This window comes from Gavia stellata, chromosome 33 (genome assembly GCF_030936135.1).
Source record: "Gavia stellata isolate bGavSte3 chromosome 33, bGavSte3.hap2, whole genome shotgun sequence".
In the NCBI taxonomy this organism is placed as follows: Eukaryota; Metazoa; Chordata; class Aves; order Gaviiformes; family Gaviidae; genus Gavia; species Gavia stellata.
Genome location: NC_082626.1, coordinates 2,674,543 through 2,698,030, shown reverse-complemented (window position 1 = coordinate 2,698,030; position 23,488 = coordinate 2,674,543). Strand labels below are relative to the sequence as shown.

The 23,488-nt window shown below is 46.5% G+C and overlaps 1 protein-coding gene across 3 annotated transcripts in view; it reads left to right on the top strand.

The window, feature by feature from the left end:
- SMG5 (SMG5 nonsense mediated mRNA decay factor) overlaps nt 1-23,075 on the top strand; it is a 28,434-nt gene extending 5,359 nt beyond the window's left edge. Inside the window, exons 2-23 of one of the 3 annotated variants that reach the window (XM_059832184.1) lie at nt 1,439-1,537; nt 2,156-2,279; nt 2,936-3,092; nt 6,195-6,284; nt 7,615-7,704; nt 8,636-8,714; nt 9,316-9,441; nt 9,901-9,969; nt 11,921-12,129; nt 12,259-12,396; nt 14,368-14,722; nt 14,801-15,069; nt 16,934-17,103; nt 17,388-17,463; nt 18,141-18,316; nt 19,240-19,398; nt 19,618-19,677; nt 20,519-20,678; nt 21,071-21,161; nt 21,812-21,886; nt 22,234-22,372; nt 22,768-23,075. In XM_059832184.1, the coding sequence (XP_059688167.1) occupies nt 1,439-1,537; nt 2,156-2,279; nt 2,936-3,092; nt 6,195-6,284; nt 7,615-7,704; nt 8,636-8,714; nt 9,316-9,441; nt 9,901-9,969; nt 11,921-12,129; nt 12,259-12,396; nt 14,368-14,722; nt 14,801-15,069; nt 16,934-17,103; nt 17,388-17,463; nt 18,141-18,316; nt 19,240-19,398; nt 19,618-19,677; nt 20,519-20,678; nt 21,071-21,161; nt 21,812-21,886; nt 22,234-22,372; nt 22,768-22,851 (2,995 nt within the window). In that variant the 3' untranslated portion in view covers nt 22,852-23,075. The remainder of the gene's footprint in view (nt 1-1,438; nt 1,538-2,155; nt 2,280-2,935; nt 3,093-6,194; nt 6,285-7,614; nt 7,705-8,635; nt 8,715-9,315; nt 9,442-9,900; nt 9,970-11,920; nt 12,130-12,258; nt 12,397-14,367; nt 14,723-14,800; nt 15,070-16,933; nt 17,104-17,387; nt 17,464-18,140; nt 18,317-19,239; nt 19,399-19,617; nt 19,678-20,518; nt 20,679-21,070; nt 21,162-21,811; nt 21,887-22,233; nt 22,373-22,767) is intronic. The other 2 variants (XM_059832185.1, XM_059832186.1) reach the window with 2 other exon arrangements.
- The last annotated feature ends 413 nt before the right edge of the window (nt 23,076-23,488 follow it).

The following is a 23,488-nucleotide window of genomic DNA, read 5'->3' as shown; positions in this document are numbered from 1 at the left end:
TCTGGCAGCCATTTGTGCATGCGTGCGAAAAGAAGGTTCAGTCATTGCATTGTGCTGTGAGCGTGACGAGGGAGTTTGCATTCTGCAGACGATGGAGATTTCGGGGAGGGGGGAGCAGGCTGGTAGCAGCATCTAGCTGTTCTGCTTTGCAGAAGTTTGCTCTGATCAGGCCTGTCTCATTCTGTATTTACGATGCATCTTGCTTGTCTTCAGCTTCTTGTTCAAACAGCTCTCCGTGTGCGGCAGGCTCAGCAGAAGGAGCAGTAAAGGTATTGGGGCAAACAAGGAATGACAGGTAGATAGATGGGAAGTTGAGGGGGAGAACAAATACCTGTGGAGTTTGATAGCTAATGGCTGGGGATGGCCTGGAGGACCTGTTCCTTAAAGAGGAACATGTAGAGTCAACAGCTGGGAAAAGTTAATTTCAGGAGTCACTTTATTGGCCTCAAATGCAGGTTTAACAAAGGCAGAGGTTTAGACATGATCTCTTGGTAAGGAGGATTTAACGTGGCTGGTTGATTTTTCCTTTATCGAACTGTCCATGAGATATTGATGAGGGTACTTTCTGTCGACCCTAATGATTCTGCAAGTCCCCGGTTTTATTTCACTGCAGTGTTCTGGAATTGTAGTCTGATTTGTTCACAGCTACAGACTTTTGAGTGCTTGAGATTCTACACGCAGTGTGGTAGTCCTCCTCCAGGAGGAGAGTCTTGGGCAGTGATTCACAGAAGTATTTTTTTGCATGACTGAGATGTTTGGAGGTTGCTTGGTCTGCCTTCTAGCTGTCTTTCAGGGGAAAAATTCCGTAACAGATTTCGTGTTTTAGGCTGGTTTTGAATATCTCTGCTACCTATCACTGAGAGATCTTTAACGGCTTTAATCAGTGAATCGCTGTAATGAAGATCAGGAAGTTTTGGCAAACAAGAATGATGTGAGTTGCCTTTTTTATAGTGAAGTTGGTAAAGAAACAGGAGTTGGTGGAGGTTTGACTCTTACCCTATCAAAACAGTACTTGTTAGATATCAATCAATTTTTTAATCATAGGCTTTAAGACGCTTAAATTAATCTGAGTGTATGTATAGCACAATTTAATTGCTGAGGTTAAAAGTTGCTAACATGTCCAATGACATTTCTGATTTTGCTCCTGTAGAAATAATTGACATTTTTGACCAGACAGGCAGTGCTAACTGGTGGTTAAACAGCTGATTTACAGCAAAATCATTACAGGGTCTGTAACTCTGCTTTCTTCTTCTTTCCATAAGCTTTTTAAAATAGAGTGCAGAAAGGAAATCAATTAATATTGTGTGGTGGTATAATGCGGCTTGCTCGTAATGGAATTAGCTAGGCTAGTATGGTTCTGTGCAGACATCCCAGATCTCATGAAATAATCCCAGATAACCTGCTATTCTGAAACTCTTCTTTCTGTGTTACCTTGCAGAGCAGTGGTAGAGGCCGTTCATCGATTGGATCTCATCCTTGGTAATAAGGCAGCGTATCAAGAAGTGTTCAAGCCGGAGAACATCAGCTTGAGGAACAAGTAAGTTGGACAGGGCACTTGTTTTTTGTATTTGGCTGGGGAAAATCCATGAGAAGCAACGCATGGAAGTTTTGAATCTGCAGTTTCACAGTGCATTCAACTTGTAGTGCACTTGTTGACCTGGGATCCCTCCAGGTTTTTGAAGCAGAGGCTATATTTCAGATCTGTATTTGAACAGTAACTAACTGTATAGTCCATGGCTGGAGGCATTCCTGGGTGTCGTTTTAATACAAATAAGTCGTCTTCATATTGGCCAATGCCTTCCTTGTAATTATCTTAGGAAAAAAAAAGTGTGGTATATGTGTGTGAAGTCTTTTGTCAGGATGAGAGGGTGTCTAGCAGGGATGATTTTTCTTACTAATTTTTTAAGCTGTCAAGACAATTCTTGACATTACTGCAATTTAGAAAGTTACTGATGGCCAGCTGAGCCGAGATAACTGATTAGGTGTATGGCTTTTCCAGATGCTCTTGTGTGGGAGTGATACAAGCTGTACCATCACCAGATGGCCTAGCTCATCCATCGTAATGAATTCAGATTTTCCTCTTCCACGCTTATGTAGTGGCAGCTGTATTTGAAGCTGCTGTAGCTAAACGTGAATTCTCTGCTGTCTACCTCAGGCTGCGGGAGCTGTGTGTGAAGCTGATGTTCTTGCATCCAGTGGATTATGGAAGAAAAGCAGAAGAACTGCTCTGGAGAAAAGTTTACTATGAAGTTATCCAGCTCATTAAAACAAATAAAAAGGCAGGTATCTATGGCTCTGGCATGAGAAAGTCTCTGGCTGTGTGATGGGCGAGACCAAGTTAAAAGCTTAATTTGCTGGGAGAAGTTGTGGTCTGAACACAGGGCAGGAAGCCAGGCACTCCTGAATTTTAATCACGGAGCTGACATACACTTTGTCTAGCTGTGGGCAGGTAACCTCTAATGATCTGCTGCGAGCACTGCTGTTGCAGAGGATATTTCAACATAATTTGGTTAAATTTTGTCTCCCCATCTTCAAAAGATGTATATCTCCATGTAGAACGATGGTCTTAAGAGGCTTTGTCAGTGCTGATTTGTTTTTACTGAAGTTGATCACTGGAAAATACTCACAGTATTCACACTTGTATTTTCTAATGCCCTAAACTCTCTCCTGGTGATATGGTTGTCTGAATGTATTTAACGTGCTCTAACCAGACACCTTGATTTTATTTGTTTGTTGTTGCAGCAAGTATTTCTCCTTCTTGATGTTGACCCTTAGTAAATACCACTAGATACAACATTGTTGAGCAAGAGGAGGTACAGAACTGTGCAAAACCAGTTACAGCTGAGCTACCCACTATCTTGCTTCATACTTAAGGTGGCCAGCCTAAAATGTTACTCGCGTTGCGTTAACATATTCTCATTTTTCTTCCCTCCAGCACATTCACAGCCGTAGCACTCTGGAGTGTGCCTACCGGACTCACTTAGTTGCTGGCATAGGATTTTACCAGCACCTTCTCCTCTACATTCAGTCTCACTATCAGCTGGAGCTGCAGTGCTGTATTGACTGGACACATGTGACGGACCCTCTAATAGGTTAGTGCTTCGTGTGTTGGACTCGTGGGTGAGGCCTGAATCCCAGACAGGTGGCTTCCCCTTGCACTAGTCCATCTTTGTTTCGGCATTCAAGGGATTACCGGGTTTTTTTTTCTGATTAGCCAGTTATCTGTTCAGAACAGACTGTCTGTCCTGCTGTCTTTGCCATGGCACTATTTTGCTGGTTTTTTTAATACTAAACTACGGAAGAAAGAAGTGTTTCTAACAGGAAGAAAATACTGTTAGAAAATTCTTCAGTAAGCATTTGGTGATGGCAGGTTTTTATGGAAAATTGAAGAGCACTTCTGGCTGTCCAGAATGTTTTTAAAAGCTTAATTAAAGCAGACAAACGGGCCATTGGGGGAATAGGTTCTTGAAATCAACAGATTTTTGTCAGGACATCCTATTCACTAAATGTAAGATACTGTTCTTCCTCTTGGTGCCCCTTCTATCTGTGCTCCCTTCACGTACTTCCTAGTTGTGCTGTGTGTAGCTTTGAAAGTGCTGTTGAATCTTGGACTGAGAACCTGAGGAAGCTCCCGTAACACAGTAAGGTATGTTAGCTGTCTGAGGTAACCGCCTCTGTGCATGCCCTTAAGATGCCAGGTAATTTGAGGTATCTCACCTATTAGGGGAGGAAGAATAAGAGCGTTTACAGTCTTGAGACAGCTCAAGGCTGCGTATGCAGTCACATCCTCGATTACTTTGTAATAGTTTGTTCACGTTTGAGGCCACTGAGCACAACCCAGGAGCAAGGCGCATGTTTCTGTTTGAGTGGGTCCAGGTGATAAATGGAGCCTCTCTATGTTTTGTGAACTGTATTAGCAAGGGTTTAATTGACATTCTTAAAGCTGGCAGCGGAGAGGACGGCAGAAACTGGCACAAGAGAAGTTAGTATGTCTTTTAGCAATAGAATGTTTTAGCTGCTGGTATCCTATTCTTAGTTCTGGGAGATGATTGTATCGTGATCAGCTTTGAAATGTCGGTTTAAAAGGCAGATGTCCCTGGCAACTGTTGCTTTGAGAAATGTATGTCAGTACTGCAGAATTAATAAATTCTTGAAACACACATTCCGGATGGGTTTGTACCCTGTGGTGTGTGGTTGCATTTGAAAGGCTCCCCTTATTCAGGTTTCTTAATGTGTTTAGGTTCTTTAATTAAAAGGATGCAGCAGATGAGTGTGTAACTGGATAATAGAGATGTAACCTTGCATATCCAGAAAAGATGGACGTGTAAGAATGAACTACAAATTAGGGTGGACGCAACTTGATGGTTAAATAAATGGGAGCAAGAGGATTCAAAGCAAAAAAGAAAGGGAAGATAGGTCCAATAGCATATGTGGACACAGACTCGAAGGCCCTGTGTTTGTATAATGCAGCTCATACAATGCCTGTTAGTGGGAACCATTCCTCACTGGTCACTTAAGCCTCCAGATTTCACTTCCACTCTTTTAAACTAAGCCAAGAGGGCAGCAGCTCAGACTGCAGGCTGGACTGGTCTTAAAAATCTTCCTTTGGGATTCCTGCTCGAGGGACTTTTCTTCTCTAGAAGGTGGATGTCCTTGGCAATAGGAAGACTGAACCTAGTCTGAATCCATGACACTGGTCTGCCCGGTGGCAGTAAATGCTTTCTGGGGAGGAAGCGTGAACGCGGTAGCCTTTGTCTCCTGATCTCTGGCTGAACCATGGCCCCGCTGCCTGGGGAGAAGGTGCTGGTGGGGAGATGGGAAGCACCGTCCTGCCAGCGGCAGCCCCTCCCAGGAACTGAGTCATGTTTGATGGCTTAAGTTAGTTCAGATCCGCTGGCTGGAGCCTTCCCCTATTGCTTTTGACAGTTTCCACTGCCTGAACTGCCTTTTTTTTTAAAGTTCAGTATAGAATAGAGTAGAATAGACTTTCAGTTGGAAGGGACACCTACAACGATCATCTAGTCCAATTGCCTGACCAATTCAGGGCTCACCAAAAGTTAAAGCATGTTATTAAGGGCATTGTCCAAATGCCTCTCAAACACTGACAGGCATGGGGCATCGACCACCTCTCTAGGAAGCTTGTTCCAGTGTTTGACCACCCTCTTGGTAAAGAAATGCTTCCTAATGTCCAGTTTAAACGTCCCTTGATGCACCTTTGAACCATTCCCATGTGTTCTATCACTGGATCCCAGGGAGGAGAGATCAGCACCTCCCTCTCCACTTCCCCTCCTCAGGAAGCTGCAGAGGGTGATGAGGTTGCCCCTCAGCCTCCTTTTGTCCAAACTAGACAAGCCCAAAGTCCTCAGCCGCTCCTCACACACAGGACCTTCCTTCCAGCCCTTTCACCAGCTTTGTTGCCCTCCTCTGGACGCAAAGGCAGTTTTGTCTGGAGGGAGTTCTTACTAACTGGCTGCAGCTGCCCTGTCTACAACACAGATTTACTGTCCTGATTTTTTTTCTTGTTTTACTTCTCTTCCTCCTGTTTTGGTTGGCCAGTCCTAAATCTAGATCTCAGTCCTGAGACAATGAGTTTGTTTCCATCTTCAGTGTCGGGGAGGGTACATCCACATTGTATGCTACTGCCAGGTGCAAGTGTGCTCAGACTTTGTCCTGGCTTCCAGGGATTTGCACCGGCTCCTATCCAAAGGCCTCATTAGCCATGCTAACAAAATCAGCCTCTCAACAGGCCTTTTTAGCTTGTGCTCAATGCTGTGTTAACATGATCACATGGCTTGTAGACAGGAATTGGCCTTTGTCCTCTCGTCTGAGTGCAAATGGAGCCAGCTCTCTGTGGCATACCTTGTAGACAAAGTCTGAGTGACAGTCATTTCAGTGACTGTTAGTGATGCAGTGACATGCGCTGCCCCTAATCAGCAGGGAATTGAAGGGGGAGTGGGTGAGCATCAGTGTCTGCATGTATTTTCTACATTTATTTTCTGCGTTTTGACAACAAGAGTGAACCAGTGCCTGTCTGTAAGATGCCACAGACGGCAATCAACAGTATAGTCTGACCATGTGGTCTTTATTTTCACCCAGTGAAATGTTGGGTGTCTCAGGCAGAGGCGTAGGCTGCTCATGTGTCTTTCCAGCAGCCTTTACCCAATGGCGTATGTGATTTCCTATTTCTCATGTAGGCTGCAAGAAACCTGTGTCTGCATCGGAGAAGGAGATGGAGTGGGCACAGATGGCATGTCACAGATGTCTGGTTTATCTGGGAGATCTAGGTAAGAACAGCATCGTCTTCCAGGGCAACCTTTAACACAGTAAAAAGATGGTGCCTGTACAGTGCTGAGTCTGTTGTTAGTCACCAGCCATAGTTATGTGCAGGCACTGGTTTCCCTCGGACACATTTGTCAATGACTGGTATAAGCTGAAATCTTCGTGGATGACTGAACTGCTACAAATTGCAGCAGCTTTGATTTTGGGCAAGTAGATGAGGAGTTTGCTATTGATAAACAGCTGTATCCTTGGCTGTGCAAGAATGGAAGCCTTCGCTTTTATTTATGTTGTTTGGACAGTGTGAAGGAAACTCAGAAGTGGGCTGACTTCTCAGTTCAGGCTTGCTTTAAGGTCGCCTTACGGAGCCACTGCCATCAGCACGAGTGAGACTGAAAATCAGATTTGTTAAGCAATATTGTGACTCAATCCAGAGTGGTAGGCCACTGCAAAGCCCCGCGTTCTTTATCATTGTGTCTGGCTGCGTGTCATCCTTTTTATAGCAGACGTGTCTATCCCACAGTCACGACCTCCTAAAAGTGTGTGGTGAGAGTGTCAGCTTCTTGCTTGATTGTGAACATGTGGGAGTGAAGGCAGTGAGAAAACATGTAACTGTGTGAAAAACAGCTATTTGAAGTGTGGCGCGAGTAAATGTGCTTGACACGCAGCAGCCTTCAAGCTCTTGAAAGCTACTTGGCATTATTGTTGCACATGAATCAGCCTAAAAACGGCATTGCGAATAAATGTCTTATGGGGGTAGTCAGAATGACTTACCTGACTGGTGGGAGAGAAATGTGCTCACCTCTTAACAATGCTTTCACCTAAGGTTTCCAAAATGCCTACTGTTGTCAAAAAAAAAAAATAATTAATAAAGTCCAGTCTAGCCACAGCCAGGTATTTTATTAGGTCAGCTGACTTTAGATTTCACACTCTGCTGTAGTAGAATATAGTTGGTTTGAGGTACTGGAAAATGGAGCACAACTCTGAGTTATTTCAAGGATAAATGAATGAGCACTTAACACATGCAGCAGAAGAATTTCGACCTTTTGCTTACATGCTGCCACAAGTGTTGAGGGATATCCCCTTTGCCTGAAGTGGCAGGGATTGTGATGCGCGGAGTAGTGCAGTTAAAATAAAAGTGCTTCGAACGGGCCTGGCAAACCCTGTGTGTTTCTGTGTTTTGCCAAGAGCAGTTCTTCTTTGATGGATTTGTTGACTTGGCCAGTATTTCTAGTTTTGTGGTATTTTTAATCTGCAGGGAAACTGTGCTTCTCTGCAGAAGGGAAGAGAAGACACTGCCTTCTGGTTTCTGATGTACGGTGTGTGGTTTTCTTTCAGCTCGCTATCAGAATGAGCTGGCGGGTGTGGACACAGAGTTGCTAGCTGAGCGGTTTTACTATCAAGCCCTTTCTGTTGCACCACAAATTGGTGAGTGAGTTACCATGAATTTTTAGTTGTTAAAATCATGTTGCCGCAACTTAAAAACAATACTCTGTGATACTACGCTGATCACGTTTATATCCTGCTGCTGAGAGAGGAGTGGTTTTATCCTCTGGTTAAAATTACTTCCTTCCTTGAGTATCTCTCTCTTGCTGGCCAGCCAAAGAGAGGAGTTAAAGCAAGGGTGCTCTTTGTCAGTGACCTCAGCTTACTCATCTGATAACCTCTGAGAAGCTCAGACTTCTGTGAATGCGGTAGAGTTGTTCTTGTACGGCTAAGGGAAGATCCAGCTGTCGATTGCCAGAAGCAGAGCATTATTGGTCATCTCCCTCTTTTTACCCCTGCAAAAAAAAAATCTCACGTGCTGCTTTCTCCTTCAGAAGTGGCGACCTTATGAGAACACATTGTGGCAAGAGTTGAGGGCCTGTCTTATCTTAAAAAGTGTGCAATTCCAGAAAAATGCTTTCTCTGTGCTGTCTCTGCAGAGTTCTCACTGAGCTGTTTGACAGGCTGATCCCAAATACCAATAAGTGACAAAAATTTATGTACAGCAGTGAGCTGGAACAGAACTCTTAAATGCTGATAAGGTGATGTCTATGTCAAGAGGAATACAGCGTCAAGGCCATGGCATTATTAATATAGAGGAGGAGGCATTGTTTGCTCTGCTTTCTTATGTAGATAGCTGACAGGAAGGTGGGGAGGATCTAAAAGCACTATAGAACAGGAAAAAAAAAAACCCCAAGCCCCTGGGTGGCGAAAGGATTGAGTAGTCCAGACCTTTGGACTGCAACTTTACTACTGTTTGTGTCTCCCAGCTTCCCTCCTGTGTGGAAACGTAGTGAGAGGGAAAGGATCTACTTTCTAGCAGGGCCAGTGGAGAGTTGTAAGTTAATTCCATTGCCTCTCTCTTTCGTGACAGGCATGCCCTTTAACCAGCTGGGGACATTGGCAGGGAGCAAATACTACAATGTGGAAGCTACCTATTGCTACTTACGCTGGTGAGTGTCTGTGAGGGTCTTGGCTTTCTGGACAGACAATCGGTGCACTGTGGTTGCTGGTGCTGGATTCTTTTCTCCTTTACTTCGGACTTGTGACTGTTTTCAGCGGATGAGTTTCAGGGGAGGGGGGAAGAGAGATGGGTTTCTTTCACCTTTGGGCGGAACCGATAATAAGAGCGAGCCTTGGTCAAACCAAACCATCATGTTGGTCACTAAAATACATGTGCAGGGCTGCACTTGGAGCGCAGGGTTTCGTCTGAGACCCTCTGTCTGTACTAGAGAGCCAGCTTTGAAGGGGAGTGGACGTTCTGAGTGAGGCACCCTGCATAGTGAGGTGGGTGGAATTCAGTTACCTGAACATGGCCTTAAGGTACAGGTTTGAAAAGGTGTGTAAACATTGCAGACGGAGCTGTGGTGCAGCTTGAAGTGGGGTTTGCAGACATCAGTGGGAGTTAAGTAGCCCAGCATGTTCAAACAAAAGCACTAGGTACCTGTCTTCATGCTTAAGATGCCTGAATAACTTCCTAGTGAATTAAAGCCATAAAATGTGAGCAACCTTGTGGCAAAGTAACTTTTGATGTGTTCTATTTTGGTGTATCAGTATCCAGTCTGAAGTGTCCTTTGAAGGTGCCTATGGGAACCTGAAGCGGCTGTATGACAAAGCAGCCAAAATGTATCACCAGTTGAAGAAATGTGAAACCAGGAAGTTGTCTCCAAGCAAGAAACGGTAAGAGGGAAAAGAAAAGGAGAGGGGTGCAGGCTGCGGGTTTGCAGTGCCACCAGTGTCATCCTGTAGGTTGAGAGTGGTGTCTTTCTGGGAAGTGGGAACTGGTAGTTGGCCCATTCGAGGCAGTGACTGTTCCCAGAATTTTGACAGCCCCGGTCTAGATCCCATTCTTGATCTCTCAGGTCATAATTTCAGGAGAAAAGCTAAATGCTGGCTAGGTGTAGCATTTGTGGTGAGAGATTTTCTCACTTTCCCCTAGAGCTGGTGACTGTTCATGAGGGTTGAGGCATATTGGTGAAAGTTAGAAGTGTATAAGCTCTCTTTTTTTTTTTTCTTCAGTTTCATCAGAACGTAGTTTTCAATTGAGACCTGCTTTACCTATTAATAGAGCTCTGTTAGTCTAGTTCACCTCTGTGACGGGGTACTTGCTTTACAGTGTTCTCTTCTTAATCTTTTTAGAGGCAAGGACATTAAGAGGTTGCTGGTGAGCTTTATGTACCTGCAGAGTCTTTTGCAGCCAAAAAGCAGGTAAGGTTACGGCAGATTATATCTTCTGTTGATAACTCACAGCAGCAGGCATTCAGAATTGGAAGAAACTGTTCCCTGTAGGATAACAGTGCCAGTGCTGAGGCTTTCTGCCAAAAGGTCCAAAACTTTAGTCTTCTAACCTTGCAGGGAGAGAGTGAAGAAGATGGTCTTCCAAGGGAGGCTGAAATACCAAAGCGACTCTGGCTAAATCAAGCCAGTAGCTGAGTGAATGTTGAACTCCCAAGCCTTGCAACTCATCTCTGTGCTGTACTATGCCTTTTGTGTTTTCTTGCCTTGTTCAGTCATCAAATGCTTTTTCCTGGCAAGCACTGGATTTAGGCTGATAGGACAGCAAAGAGTCACTGTCTGTACATGTGCAAGGCTCTTCATTGCCTTTGGAAATCCGTAACGAAATACCTTGTTCAAAGAAACAAATAGCATAACCTGTTCATGTTAGAATAAATGGGAAGCTTTGTACAGTTCTGTGATTTTTATTTTTTTTTTTTATTTCCCCCCCACCCCCCCTTGCATTTTCTTTGTCTCTGCTGAGAGGTTTTCAGGTGATTGTAAATTAACATTTTGCTGCTTGAAATAGAGCGGGTGTTTTAAAAGGCTTATTCACAGGATACAGTTAAAGTCATCGTGGAATAGTTTAGGTTGGAAGGGACCCTCTAGGGATCCAGTCCCCGCCCAGAGCAGGGTCCACTGTGAAGGTAGATTCAAATGGGAAGTTGGATGAGGTTGTTCAGAGCCTCATCCAGCTGAGTTTTGAATGGATCCAAGGACAGAGATTCCACGCCTCTCTGGTCCCCCTTCCAGTGTTTGACCACCTTCACTGTGGAAGTTTTTCTTTTTTTCCTTGGATCTAGTCTCATTTTCCTTTTCTGCATCTTGTACCCATTGCTTCCCTTCCTTTTGCTGTGCGCCATTGAGAAGGGTCTTACTCAGTCCTCTATAACCACCTATTTGGCACCTAAAACCAGAAGATTATACCCCCCGAACCTTCTCTCTTTCAGCCTGAACAAACTCAATTCTCTTTGCCTCTTCTCAAACATCATGTTCTCTATTCCCTTTGATAGTGCTCTGCTGGACTAAGTCCAGTTTATCAGTGTCTTTTTGTTTGGTTGGTTTTTTGTCCTGGGGAACCCAAGACTGGATGAAGTACTCCAGATGCCATCTCCTGAGCGCCAAACAGAGAGGGATGATCATTTTCCTCAACCTGCTGGCTGTGCCCTTGCTAATGCAGCCCAGTATGGGATTAGCTTTCAAATATTGACTTATACTGGAGTGGAACTTCAAGGCTCATTTAATATTCACTTAACACTTATTTAGGGCATAAGAAAATTGGAAATTACTTCAATTTCCCAAGCATGTTGCCCCCTGAAAATGATTTGCTAGACTTTTTGGAGATGGGTTTATTTTGTAACTAGGAGGATCCCATACCCCATTATGCTGAATGTCATGGGTGCTTCCTTTGAAGTAGCTAATTGCTACAGAGGATTTTGGAATATTCTTACAGGGCTGCAAGTTAGAGCCATGGGAGGAGGAAAAGTTGAGTCCCAAGTTTGTGCGCTGCAATGTAACCTTTCAACTGAGCAGTGGATCCGAAACTTTTGCTACCTTTAGCATTGGAGTGCCCTGTGTATCTTACTGGCTATTGCCTGAGCTCCCAGGGAAAAAGTCATATATTTTTTGGTGACCCGTCTCTTTGCAGGGAGGTGCTCTTAGTTATCGTTTGTCTTTGTTTTCCTCTCCAAAGCTGCTAAACTAATCTAATTCATCTCTCTTGCTTCCCATAGCTGTTGTTGCCTGCAGTGTATTCCCTGGTGCTTCATCCTGTCTAGTGCTAAAGGGTAGCCTAACTGCCAGTTTTGGTTCAGTTTCCATGCAGACGTTGCCAGGAGCTTGAGTCTTGAATAATAATTCTTGTTTATTTTTTCTTCTCGTTAAGCTCTCTGGATTCTGAGCTGACATCTCTCTGCCAGTCTGTGCTGGAGGATTTCAACCTGTGCTTGTTCTACCTGCCTTCTCCACCTAATCTGAGCTCAACTAGTGAAGATGAAGAAGAGTATGAGAGCGGCTACTCCTTCCTTCCTGATCTCCTGATCTTTCGCATGGTGATCATCTGCCTTATGAGTGTTCACAGCCTCAAGAGGGCAGGTAACCAGTGCTTTATTCATCCATTCAGAAATTTGGTGATTAACATTCAGCAGTCCAGTTAGGCTGAAGATGTTGTCTTTTTGGACTAGCAGTCAGTCTCGTCCACCTCATTACGCTGTCTTGTTGCAGGTTCAAAGCAGTACAGTGCAGCCATCGCTTTCACGCTGGCCCTCTTCTCTCACCTGATAAATCACGTCAATATTCGCCTGCAGGCAGAGCTAGAAGAAGGGGAAAATCCAGTCCCAACCTTTCAGAGTGATGGCACAGGTAAGAGAACAGAGACAGTATAAGCTGGGTCTCCCCAGTTGCCTGCCTATAGGGCTGCCTTGTACTTTTCTTTCCTAAATCTCCTGGGCATGGGTTTTGTAGTGTAGTGCCTCGGTGCTGTTAGAGACATCTTGATCTTTGGCTGCTGGGCTGAAATCCGCAAGAATGGGTAATCTGCTGAGACACTCTCCACTTAGATGCTCTCTGTGAGTATCAGAATGATCACAGGATGAAAATGTTGCTTTCCTTGTTGTAAGGAGTTATCTTTCTGTATCTCTTGGCAGCTCATTCATCATCTGTTTAGCCCAATCTGTGCTCCTTATTTTCTGTTTCTCTATTTGCTGTTATTTACTGCACTCTTTTCTCCTCCACTGAGGAGATGATCTCGGGTGAAACACCTGGGCAGAGCAGTGTCTGAGGGAGGCAGGCCCTGCTCAGCACACCTCATCTCTGCTCAGACAAAAACAGGTCTTTAGTTTCTGGGGGATCCTGTTAAGCAGAGAATAAAACTGCTGAATCTTTCCCCTGCAAACAGTCACAGAATCACTACGGTTGGAAAAGACCTGTAAGATCAAGTCCAACCACCAACCCAACACCACCATGCCCACTAAACCATGTCCCGCAGTGCCACGTCCACACGTTCCTTGAACACCTCCAGTGATGGTGACTCCACCACCTCCCTGGGCAGCCTCTTCCAGTGATTCACCACTCTCCCAGTAAAGACATTTTTTTCCTAATATCCAGCCTGAACCTCCCCTGGTGCAACTTGAGGCCATTTCCTCTTGTCCTGTTGCTGTCACCTGGGAGAAGAGACCAACACCCACCTCACCACAACCTCCTTTCAGGTAGTTGTAGAGAGCGATGAGGTCTCCCCTCATCCTCCTCTTCTCCAGACTGAACAACCCCAGCTCCCTCAGCCGCTCCTCATCAGACTTGTGCTCCAGACCCCTCACCAGCTCCGTTGCCCTTCTCTGGACATGCTCCAGCACCTCAATGTCCTTCTTGGAGTGAGGGACCCAAAACTGAACACAGAATTTGAGGTGCAGCCTCACCAGCACCGAGTAGAGGGGCATGATCACTTCCCTGCTCCTGCTGGCCACACTGTTTCTGACACAGGCCAGGATGCCGTTGGCCTTCTTGGCCACCTGGGCACACTGCTGGCTCATATTCAGCCGGCTGTCAACCAACACCCCCAGGTCCTTTTCCACCGGAAGGCTTTCCAGCCACTCGTCCCCGAGCCTGGAGCGTTGCACGGGGTTGTTGTGACCAAAGTGCAGGACCCGGCACTTGACCTTGTTAAACCTTACACAATTGGCCTCGGCCCATCGATACAGCCTGTCCAGATCCCTCTGCAGAGCCTTCCTGCCCTCGAGCAGATCAACACTCCCACCCAACTTTTAATTTGTCAATTTGTAATATTTTGCAGAATGCAAGAGTAGAGTTTTCCTGGTTGAAAGCAACAATGCATGACTCCTCCCCTGCATGGATTTTGAAGCTGTCAGGGTGACATAGGGCTGTTGGAAAGGCTGTGAGCGTGTTGGTCAGGGAAGGGATTAGGTCAGCTCAGTCTAGTTACAGGGTGGAGTGGCTGGTTTAATCAAGCTGACTGGCACATGCCCTTGCCCTCCTTGGTGGGGCACTTGGCTCTTGGACTATAGAAAGCCAGGGAGAAGATTTAAGATTCAACTATGTATTTTATGCTGGTCTGGCAGCATTCAGCACTGAGGCCGCCTGATAACGGAGCAGCGCAGCTTGGGCAGTAGGAATCCAGGCTTCCCAAGTCTTTCTGGGTGCCTTTTAGAAAGTGAGTCATTCTTCTAGGTTTGCCATTACTTGTTCTCTGGTTAAAGACACTAATAGAAGTGATGGCTGAAATTTGCACTACTGGTTCCCCAGGCTCAGGGCTGGCAAGCAGCTTGTGTGACACATTGGGACTTTCTTAACGTGTGGTCTCATTTTAAATGCCTGCAGATGACCAGGAGCTGCGGGAGCCGTTGAACTCGATTGAGAAGGAAGCTGAAGCTGACTTGGCCAATCATCAGCCCAGCGAGGAACAACGGAAGAATGACTGCAAGAAAAGCAAGAAATACTCCCGCCTCTCCTGTTTGCGCCGCCGCCGGCACCCCCAGAAGGTGGATGAGAGTGACCTGAGCGAGGGCTTTGACTCTGACTCCAGCCAGGGCTCCACAAAGGGCAGTGATGGTTCAGAAAGTGGCTCAGAGAAGAGTGATGAAGAAGCAGAAGCTGCTTTTGATGTGGAGACAGACTCTGACATGAACAGCCAAGAATCTCGGTCCGACTTGGAGGACATGGAGGATGAGCCGGGTGAGGAGGGAAGCGGCCGAGGCAAAAGCGGGCCCAAAGAGGCCTTAAAAAACTGTGTGGATGGCAGTGGGCTGGGGGACTCCAAGAGCCCAAGCATCTCTAAAATTGAGGCTCCGGATCCAGCAGTCAATGGGCCAGCTTCCCTGAGCACTAACGATGCAAGCATAGCCAGTAATCTCCAGGCTATGTCCACCCAGCTGTTTCAGACCAAACGCTGCTTTCGCTTGGCTCCCACTTTCAGCAACATCCTTCTGAAACCGAACAGTGAGCCAGCTGTCTTGAAAGATGGAATAGAAAGCAAGCCATGTGTCAATGGAGATCTGGAGAAGCCCAGCTTGGCAGAGCAAGGTAAGGATCAGCGACCTCAGTCAAAATAAATGTTGTCGCTGTTCTGTGTAGAAAACTGCAAGCTGTAGCAGTCTGTTTGCTAAAATCCACCCCTTCTCATGGTGCAAGTTATCCTTCAGCCGGGTTTGGAGGAGCAGGTTGCCCAAGTGCTGGGCAGGTCTTGGGCTGGGTGTTTCCTGAAGGAGGAGCTTTACTCTTACTGCCTGACATCCAGGAATATGTGCACTGAGCAAAGGAAACACCTGCAGCCAGCCAGGGTTATCTGTTGTTCTGCTCAACAAGCTAAATGCTGAGCAGCTCTGGTAATACAGAGGATAATTCCAGCAGGTATTAAAAATTTGGATTATCTTCCTTTTGCTCATGTGAAATCTCTGTAATCAGATAGTTACTAGCGCTTCTGGTGATGGGCAGTGCAGAGACAGTCCAGGAGTTTCTCCATGAGATGTCAGATTATCAACTCTGCAAAGCTCTCCTAGGAGCTTGCCTGTAAGATGTGACCTAGGTACATGCGAGAGGAGCTGAGGGCCTCTTTCTGTGACCCTCTGAACGCTGCCTCGCTGAGTGCTCAGGGCTGGACCAAACTGCAGATGCACAGCAGGTGGAGCTGCAATGTCTCTATTGCCATGCAACTTGCACAACTGAGTAATGTTCCGGGAAAAAAACAGCTTGAAAGGGAGATCGGATGCACTACAGGGAGTTGTTTGTATTTCAGATAAAACTACATGGGCCTGCTCGGTCTTGTTTGCCATTCCTCCCAGCTTCCCTGGAGCAAGGAAACATTTTTGCATCATGCTGCCAAATTCAATGGGCCTGCAGCACTGGCAAGATTCAGGCTTTGCCTGGGCCAGGATTTGAAGAGGGGAGTATTAGATCATGTTAATGTTTACTGGCTCCCGGCATTGCTTCATAGCCACTTGAAAGAGATGGGGGTAAAGGAAGAAAAAAACTATTTTTGGTCTGTTTTTCTTTTCCTTCAGTGGGTTACAGAGGTGTTGCAGCTCCAGGAACGCATTTGAATAGTGTGGCCATGATACCTTTATAGATGTAGAAAATGAGAGGTTGAATGAGCCAGGTTGAGTGAATTAGCCCATGTGCTTTTTAGCTTTGAGCTCTCCTTGCCTCAGCTGTGCTGTTTCAAAACTCAAGCTATTTAATGGCCTTAACACTCTTATCAGGGATGGCTTCTGAATAAATTACTTCCTCCCTTTTGATTCTGAGGGTTTATTGAATGATAATTGCTGTGCTAATAGGCAGAAATGACTGTGCAATTAAAATAAGGGACTATAGCAAAATGTGTCGTTGATTCCCAGCTTGCTGCTACCTTGACCTCAGGTCACTCATGTAGCTAGCATGCAATTTAATTGGCAGTGACTTTGAGATCCTCGGGTCTGTAGAATTACAAGACTGCAAAGCATATTCAATATTTAAAATCACCTGGGCCCTGGCTCATAAAATAGCCCTATCATTTTCTTCTCTTGCATAGCCTGAAGATTGGTGCACGTTGACCTGAACAGCGATTGCTGGCTCTTGTTCTCTGCAGTAAATGATACGGTCCTTGTGCTGGCACATGCTGCTTCCCCCTGCTCTGTTAGCGAGCATCTCAGAGGCTGCTGCAGGGACTAAGGCCTTCGTCAGACATTCACAGGGAGGTTTTGGCAATCTTCTCCCAACCAAGAAGAAAATGCAACAGTGATATACTCTTATGAACAGCATAGGGGACAGGGAACTGGTTTTGTGAGGGTGTGTGGAGGCACCGAGAAGTTCAGCTCAACTCTTACCAACCCAGTGCCATTCTCATACCGGTAGGGCTTGGCTTCTCAAGGGGTTTAATGCCTGCCATCCTGCTTTTCCCTTCATTTTCCAGATGATGTGTCTGACTCCGAGGAAAGCATTTCAAGTAACAAATCCTGCAGGAATGAGCGATCCCTTCAGGAGAAGCTAGAGATCGTGACCAACGAAGGGCTGCTGCTCACTGTCAAGGTGTTCCTGGACTGGCTGAGGACAAACACGGACCTCATCATCATGTGTGCTCAGGTGGGCACCGTGCTCGGTGTTCGGTCCCAGGCTGCATCTGTTCAGTTCCCCTGGGCTGGGATGACAAGGGCATATTGAAACTACTGTCCCAGTCCTGGACAGAAGGTGATGTTAGATATGCCACCAGCTGAATTAAGATAATCTTGACCTAAGAAGTGTAGTGAAGTTTACTGTACATAAAGCATTCTGAGGTCTGTGAAAGATGCTGGAAAACCCAAGCGGCCTGGTTATTGCATACATCTGTCTTGACATTTTCCGTGGCCTTTTGTGTTTTGTTCTTACAGAGCTCTCAGAGCCTGTGGAACAGGCTGTCTGTGCTCCTGAACCTTCTGCCTTCTGCTGCAGACCTGCAGGAATCAGGTACTGGAGAAGGAAGTGGCAATGTAATGTTTCCACAAGCCTAGTCATCAGTGATTTCCATGGGGTGTGATAGATCCCGGGGTGAGAGGTTTGCCAGTAGCAGTTTGCTTTTAAGCACAATGGGAAGTGACATCATGCATGTGTTGTTTCTGTGTTTAAACACCGTTCCAGTTAAATACTGTCCCGTAGACTTTAGCTCTATTAATCCATTATATATGGCTGACAGTATACTGAAACACTCACACCTCTGTGTGTGAAGTCCTTGGGTGGCCAATGTGATTGGAATTAACTGTCAAGACCATAAGTAAGGGTATGATTTTGTCATGGCAATCATGGAAACTAGCTTTGAAGCTTCCAAACGCTCGTTATGTGCCCTGTACCTCAGCCTAAAGATCCCCATGGTTCACAAGAAGCATAGTTTAAACAGGGGTGCTTGTCTGTTGGAATGGAGGGGAAAGCTAGCCCTCCAAACTACAGTTTTTCTGAAGTGGTGCGCCTCAGCAGGTTGTTTGGGACAGTTACTCTTTTTGTTCCTCCTTCAACACATGCTCACAGTACACGTGTAATTTAAAACCTCTGCCCTTGACCATTACAGATTGTGTGCCTTAAAGCAGTTTTCTTCTTTGTCCCTGCATCAGTTGTTTAAGTCACCATATATTGCTGTGCATTCTCTCCAGGGCTGGCCCTGTGTAATGAAGTCAAGGACATTCTGAGTGGTGCTGAGCTCCCAGACCTGAAAGCCAACTTGCTGCTCCCAGAAGATGTGGCCCTGCGAAATCTTCCCCCTCTGAAAAACGCACACAAGAGGTTTAACTTTGAGCAGGACCGGCCCATTTTCTCAGCAGTTGAGGAGGTGAGTCAGGGTAAATCCTGAATCTTGGCACAAGCTGTGTTTCCCTTGCTGGAGGTGCAGCCTGTCTTAGCTATGCAGATGAAGATCTAGTTTGTTCTTGTCAAAAAAAAAACCCAACCTAACTGATTCAAACTTTTGAGTCTGAGATGGGTTCATGTTATTGGTGTTTGCTGCAGTAGTCTATCCAAAAATCAGTGTTCAAAAAAGTCTGTGAAATCTCACTTCATGTGGCACACTGTGCCCTCGTAAAGCACTTCTGTCTGTTTTCCCCAGCACAAAGGGCCAAAGTGATCGTTTCTGGGTAGTGGAGGTGTGCAGAAAAAGGCAATTGTTCTTCTCCTGTCTTGCCTTGCTAGACCAATCTGATTCCTTTGGAGCAGGGAATACGTTAACATCTTCTGCCTCGATTTGAGGGCACTGCTGTGACGTGTGACCCATGTTTGTTAAATCACAGTCCAGCTGGCTGAGGTCTTGAATGTCATCTCAAGCTGCCAAGGCAGCTGGAGCAAAGTGCAGCAATTTCACATCCCGTGTGAGCTCACCTTTTGCTGCCTTTGCTCAGCAGCCCAGCCAAGAGTAGTGCCTGCCCCAAAATCAGATATAGTTTGTTGTTTTATTTGATTCCTTTTCCCATCACTGAGGGCTTGAGATTTAAGGGGGAGAGCCTGTTGATATTTTCTGAGGTTTTCTTGAGTTGGGGAAGCTCAGACTGCAAGCACTTCTAAACTTTCTGGCCAACTGTAGGCTTTCCTGCAGTCTCTGTCTTCAGAAGCACGTTTCCATCAGAAATGTTTCCTTTGGATTTTTTTTTCAATAGCAGTTTCTGCCTTTTCCAAAAGTGTGAGCTGCAGGGTTGGAGCTGGCTCAGGCTACAACCCCCATGGGGAGACATGGCTGGTGATTGCCTGTCTGCTTCTTTGCAGTCTGTTGTTCGGATTTGCTGCATTCGGAGCTTTGGCCACTTCATTACCCACTTGCAAGGCAGCATCCTGCAGTTCAACTCAGAGCTTGGGATCTTCATCAGCATAGCACAGTCGGAGCAAGACAACTTGCTGCACCAGGCCCAAGCCCAGTTTCACATGGTGAGTTGGCAGAGGTGGACTGATTCTCTGTATTTGGCACGATTTCGTGTAGATTACTATTAGACTGCAACTATAATCACAGATCTTTGGTGGGAGATGAAAGTTTTGCTCTTTAAAGCTACTCAGCTGTCCCCTTTTCACCCTGTTTCTGGAAGCATGTGCTAGCATCAGCTTACGTGTTTCCTGCTAACTGATATGGAAGTTTGTTTTTGTAACTAGGCTGCAGAGGAAGCTCGTCGGAACAGGCTGATGAGAGATATGGCTCAGCTTCGACTGCAGGTAGGAGATGCTGGTTCCAGCCTGAAAACTGGCAGGATAGTGGCTAAAATGTCTGAAACTAGGAAGGGAAGGGGGAGCTCTCTGCTCCCATCCCACACAGAGGTAGTAAGTCTGTTCTGCAAAGACAGAATCATAGAATATCTTGAGTTGGAAGGGACCTGTAAGGATCATCGAGTCCAAATCCCTGCTCTTCGCAGGGCTGTGTAAAACTAAACTGTATGCCTAAGAGCGTTGTCCGGAACTTGAACAGAACTCCGCTCCTTGAACTCTGACAGGCTTGGTGCCGTGACCGCTTCCCTGGGGAGCCTGTTCCAGTGACTGACCACCCTCTCAGTGAAGAAGCTTTTCCTCATGCCCAATCTGAACTTCCCATGACTCAGCTTCATTCCATTTCCTCATGTCTTGTCACTGGTCACCAGAGAGAGGAGATCGGCACCTCCCCCTCCACTGCCCCCCTTGAGGAAGTTGTAGACTGCGATGAGGTCACCCCTCAGCGATGAGGTCACCCCTCAGCCTTCTCTTCTCCAAGCTGAGCAAGCCAAGGGGTCTCAGCCACTCCTCTTAAGTCTTGCCCTCTAGACCTTCCAGCATCTTGGTCACCCTCCTCTGGACACACTCTAATAGTTTAATGTCCTTCTTATATTGAGGTGGGGCCGCACCAGTGTGGTGTAGAGTGGGACAGTCACCTCCCTCTGACCCACCGGCTGCATCCAGCCCTCTGCTCCATGTGCTGGGAGGTTGGAAGGGCCTGATGGAGCTTTGCAGGGCAAGTCTTGCCCTGTTTGATCATCTGTTTCAGCATAAATGTGAAGCAAATGTCTCTGCATGTGTGTTTTTTCAGCTGGAGGTTTCTCAGCTGGAGGGAAGTCTCCAGCAGCCCAAAGCGCAGTCAGCCATGTCTCCTTATCTTGTCCCGGACACTCAGGCCCTCTGCCAGCACCTGGCTGTTGTCAAGCAGCTGGCCACCAGCGGGAGGTTCATAATCATCATCCCTCGAACAGGTATGGCAACTCCACGTCAAATAACTGAGCCTGCCTTCCCCTCATTCCCTCCTTGCTGGGAAGCAAGCCCTGTGGGCCAAGGTGGTGGCTTTCTCTCCTGCCGCTGTTGTTCTTTACTTCGGCTGGAGCAGCGAAACACCGTTTCCACATGTCACTTTTGGGGCCTGTTTTATGTGTGGCCCATGCTTGGAATCTAACGCAAAGTATCGAAGAACAGCTGGAAAGAGAGAGGCCCTGTTCACCCTCTGCTTCATCTGCCTCCTGTGGCAGCCACTGCTGCCACGCATCAGAGACAGTTCAGTGGGATGAGGAATTCTTGACACATCTGGATTAGTTTGCAGAAGTATAGCTGTAAGCCAGATGTTTTTGCTTCTTTTTTTTTTTCCTGTTAGTGATTGATGGCTTAGACTTCCTGAAAAAGGAGAACGCAGGTGCTCGGGACAGCATCCGGTATCTGGAGGCAGAATTTAAAAAGGGAAACAGGTGAGAGTGGGAGAATGATGCGATTCACCCTTGCTTTTGGAATGGGTGTATTCTGGGGTGGAAGAAAATGTCAATGGTGGGAGCAGGCTGTGCATCCCTTGGAGCAGAGTGAGGAGCGGGCCAAGGAAAAGCCAGGCCTCAGGAATGCACTTGGCGAGAGAGAAGGTGGTGAAGTAACGGATTTGGCAGCTGCGCTTGTAGTTGCTGCTCGGCCATGAAATGTAGCTGCTTCTGAGGAGTGGAGGGAGTTGCATCTCTTTGTCGGTGTATAAAACTGAGCAGTACCTTTTACTGCTGTGCTGGGAGTGCTGGAAGAGCTGTACTGCATTATTGCCCAGGTTAGCTGTAGAAGGACAAACAGCTGTGCTTCTGTGAAGACAGACTGCATCTTCAAGGCCCGTATCAGGACTGGTGGGCTTTGAAACACTTGTGGTATTGTGAACTGCACACGGCGCTGGTGATGAGGCAGAGGAGGTGATCTAAGGGATTTCGCAGGGGATTCCTTGGGCAGGCCTTTGGGTGTTATTTTGGTTGATAAAAGCCAGCATTGTGAAGGGGTCCTGCAGCACCTGGTGGACCTGCTGTAGAGCATTGATTTCAGTCTGTGTGATGATCTCCGTGTGAGCTCAGTGACTCTGATCTTTCCTTAGGTACATTCGTTGCCAGAAAGATGTTGGGAAGAGCTTCGAGAGGCATAAATTGAAGAGGCAAGATTTAGATGCCTGGTAAGATTACAGCATCTGGAGATGTCTGTGCCTGATTCCCAGCAGGCAGGTAGCTTTGGGGAGAGGTGTTAGCACTGGGGCCCATCATGTGGCTTGCTTGATTTGGTGCTCTGTGTAAGTAATTATAAAATTCCCTAGAGAGAGCGTTAGGGCATCCGTCTGTGCATCTCGCATAGCACCAGACACTTGGTGCTAAGAAGGGTCTCAGAAAAGCCCTCAACAGGCAACAGAGAAAGAGTCCTGCTTTCCTCATGTCCTCCTGAGCATATATGAAACTGTTTGCACAAATAAGTGGTCTTTCCTTTGACGTTCCCCTCTGTTTCTCTTTTCTTGCATCCGTCTGGCAGGAATCTCTATAAAATACTGGACAGCTGCAAACAGCTGACAGTGTCCCAAGGAAGCGGAGAGGATGACACCACAGGAATGGTCACCATCATCACGGGCTTTCAGCTGGAGGATCCAAGCACGTTCTCGGCGCCCATGCAGGTCGGTAGCTCTTTGGCTGGCTGAGCTGAGCCTTTCTCCTTCCTAGCAAGATTAAGATCTGCTTGACTGGCAAGAGATTTTTTTTTTTTTTGTTTTCTGCCTTGGATAATAACTGTCCTGGATTTCCCAAATTTAGTTTATAAGTCGTGATTCCTATTTCCTTGAAGGCCCCTTGATTTGTTATGCTTTTGTGGTGCATAGTACCTGGGGGAGGTGGAAGAAGTAATTTGCATGTCTGTGCAGGCCTCTCGTGCCAGAGCAACTTTAGCATGAAGGAGAACTGGGCCTTTGACATGGCTATGACAAACTCTGCCTGAGAATCTCCAAGGTGTGAAGGGCAGTCGTCTTGACAGGCCAAGAGAAAAATAACCTGTTTTGTCTCTATTTGCTTGCAGTCTGCCATCCAGGCAGCCGCCAATGCCAGTGTAGAAATAAAAAATGTTCTGGAGTTCTACAAGCAGTGGAAAGAGATGGGCTGATGTTCAGAAAGGCATCGGGTTGGTGTACCTTTCTCTCCCCCTCTCGGAACGTGCAGCGTCTGAACGAAGGAAACAAAAATCCGGGCGACACTTAGACACGAAGAAGCAGCAGCAGCAACAATAACAAAAATATCTACAAAAAAAAAATCCAATTTGGGCACACACACAGACACCCTCCACCTGTATCCCGACCAGACGGCTGTACATCTCCGACGGCGCCAACTGCTCTGAGAAGAGAGAGGCACCTCGGCACGGCCGAGGCAGAGCTCTGCCCTTCTCCCAGTCGGCAGAGATGGGCGAGAGACGGGCAGTCATTCATTCCCCCCTCATTCCTCCCCCAAAGCTTGCTTGGTCATCTGAAATGGGCAGGCGGCTTCTAAAGCGTGGACTTTACTTAAATGAAACCAAACCAGCGCAGCAGAAACGGAGCCCTCCTAGCTTGGGAAAGAAGATCCAAAGAGCATTTAGCTCTTGTTTGGCAATCTGGTGACAGGAAAGCATATATTCTCGCTTTTCCCCCCCCGCCTCCTTTGAATTAATTATTTTCAAGGGTTTTTTCCTCTTAATTCTTAGGTTTTATATATATAAATAATACAGAAAAAAAAAAGAAAAAGTGGAGTTCCTTTGGGGTTCTGGA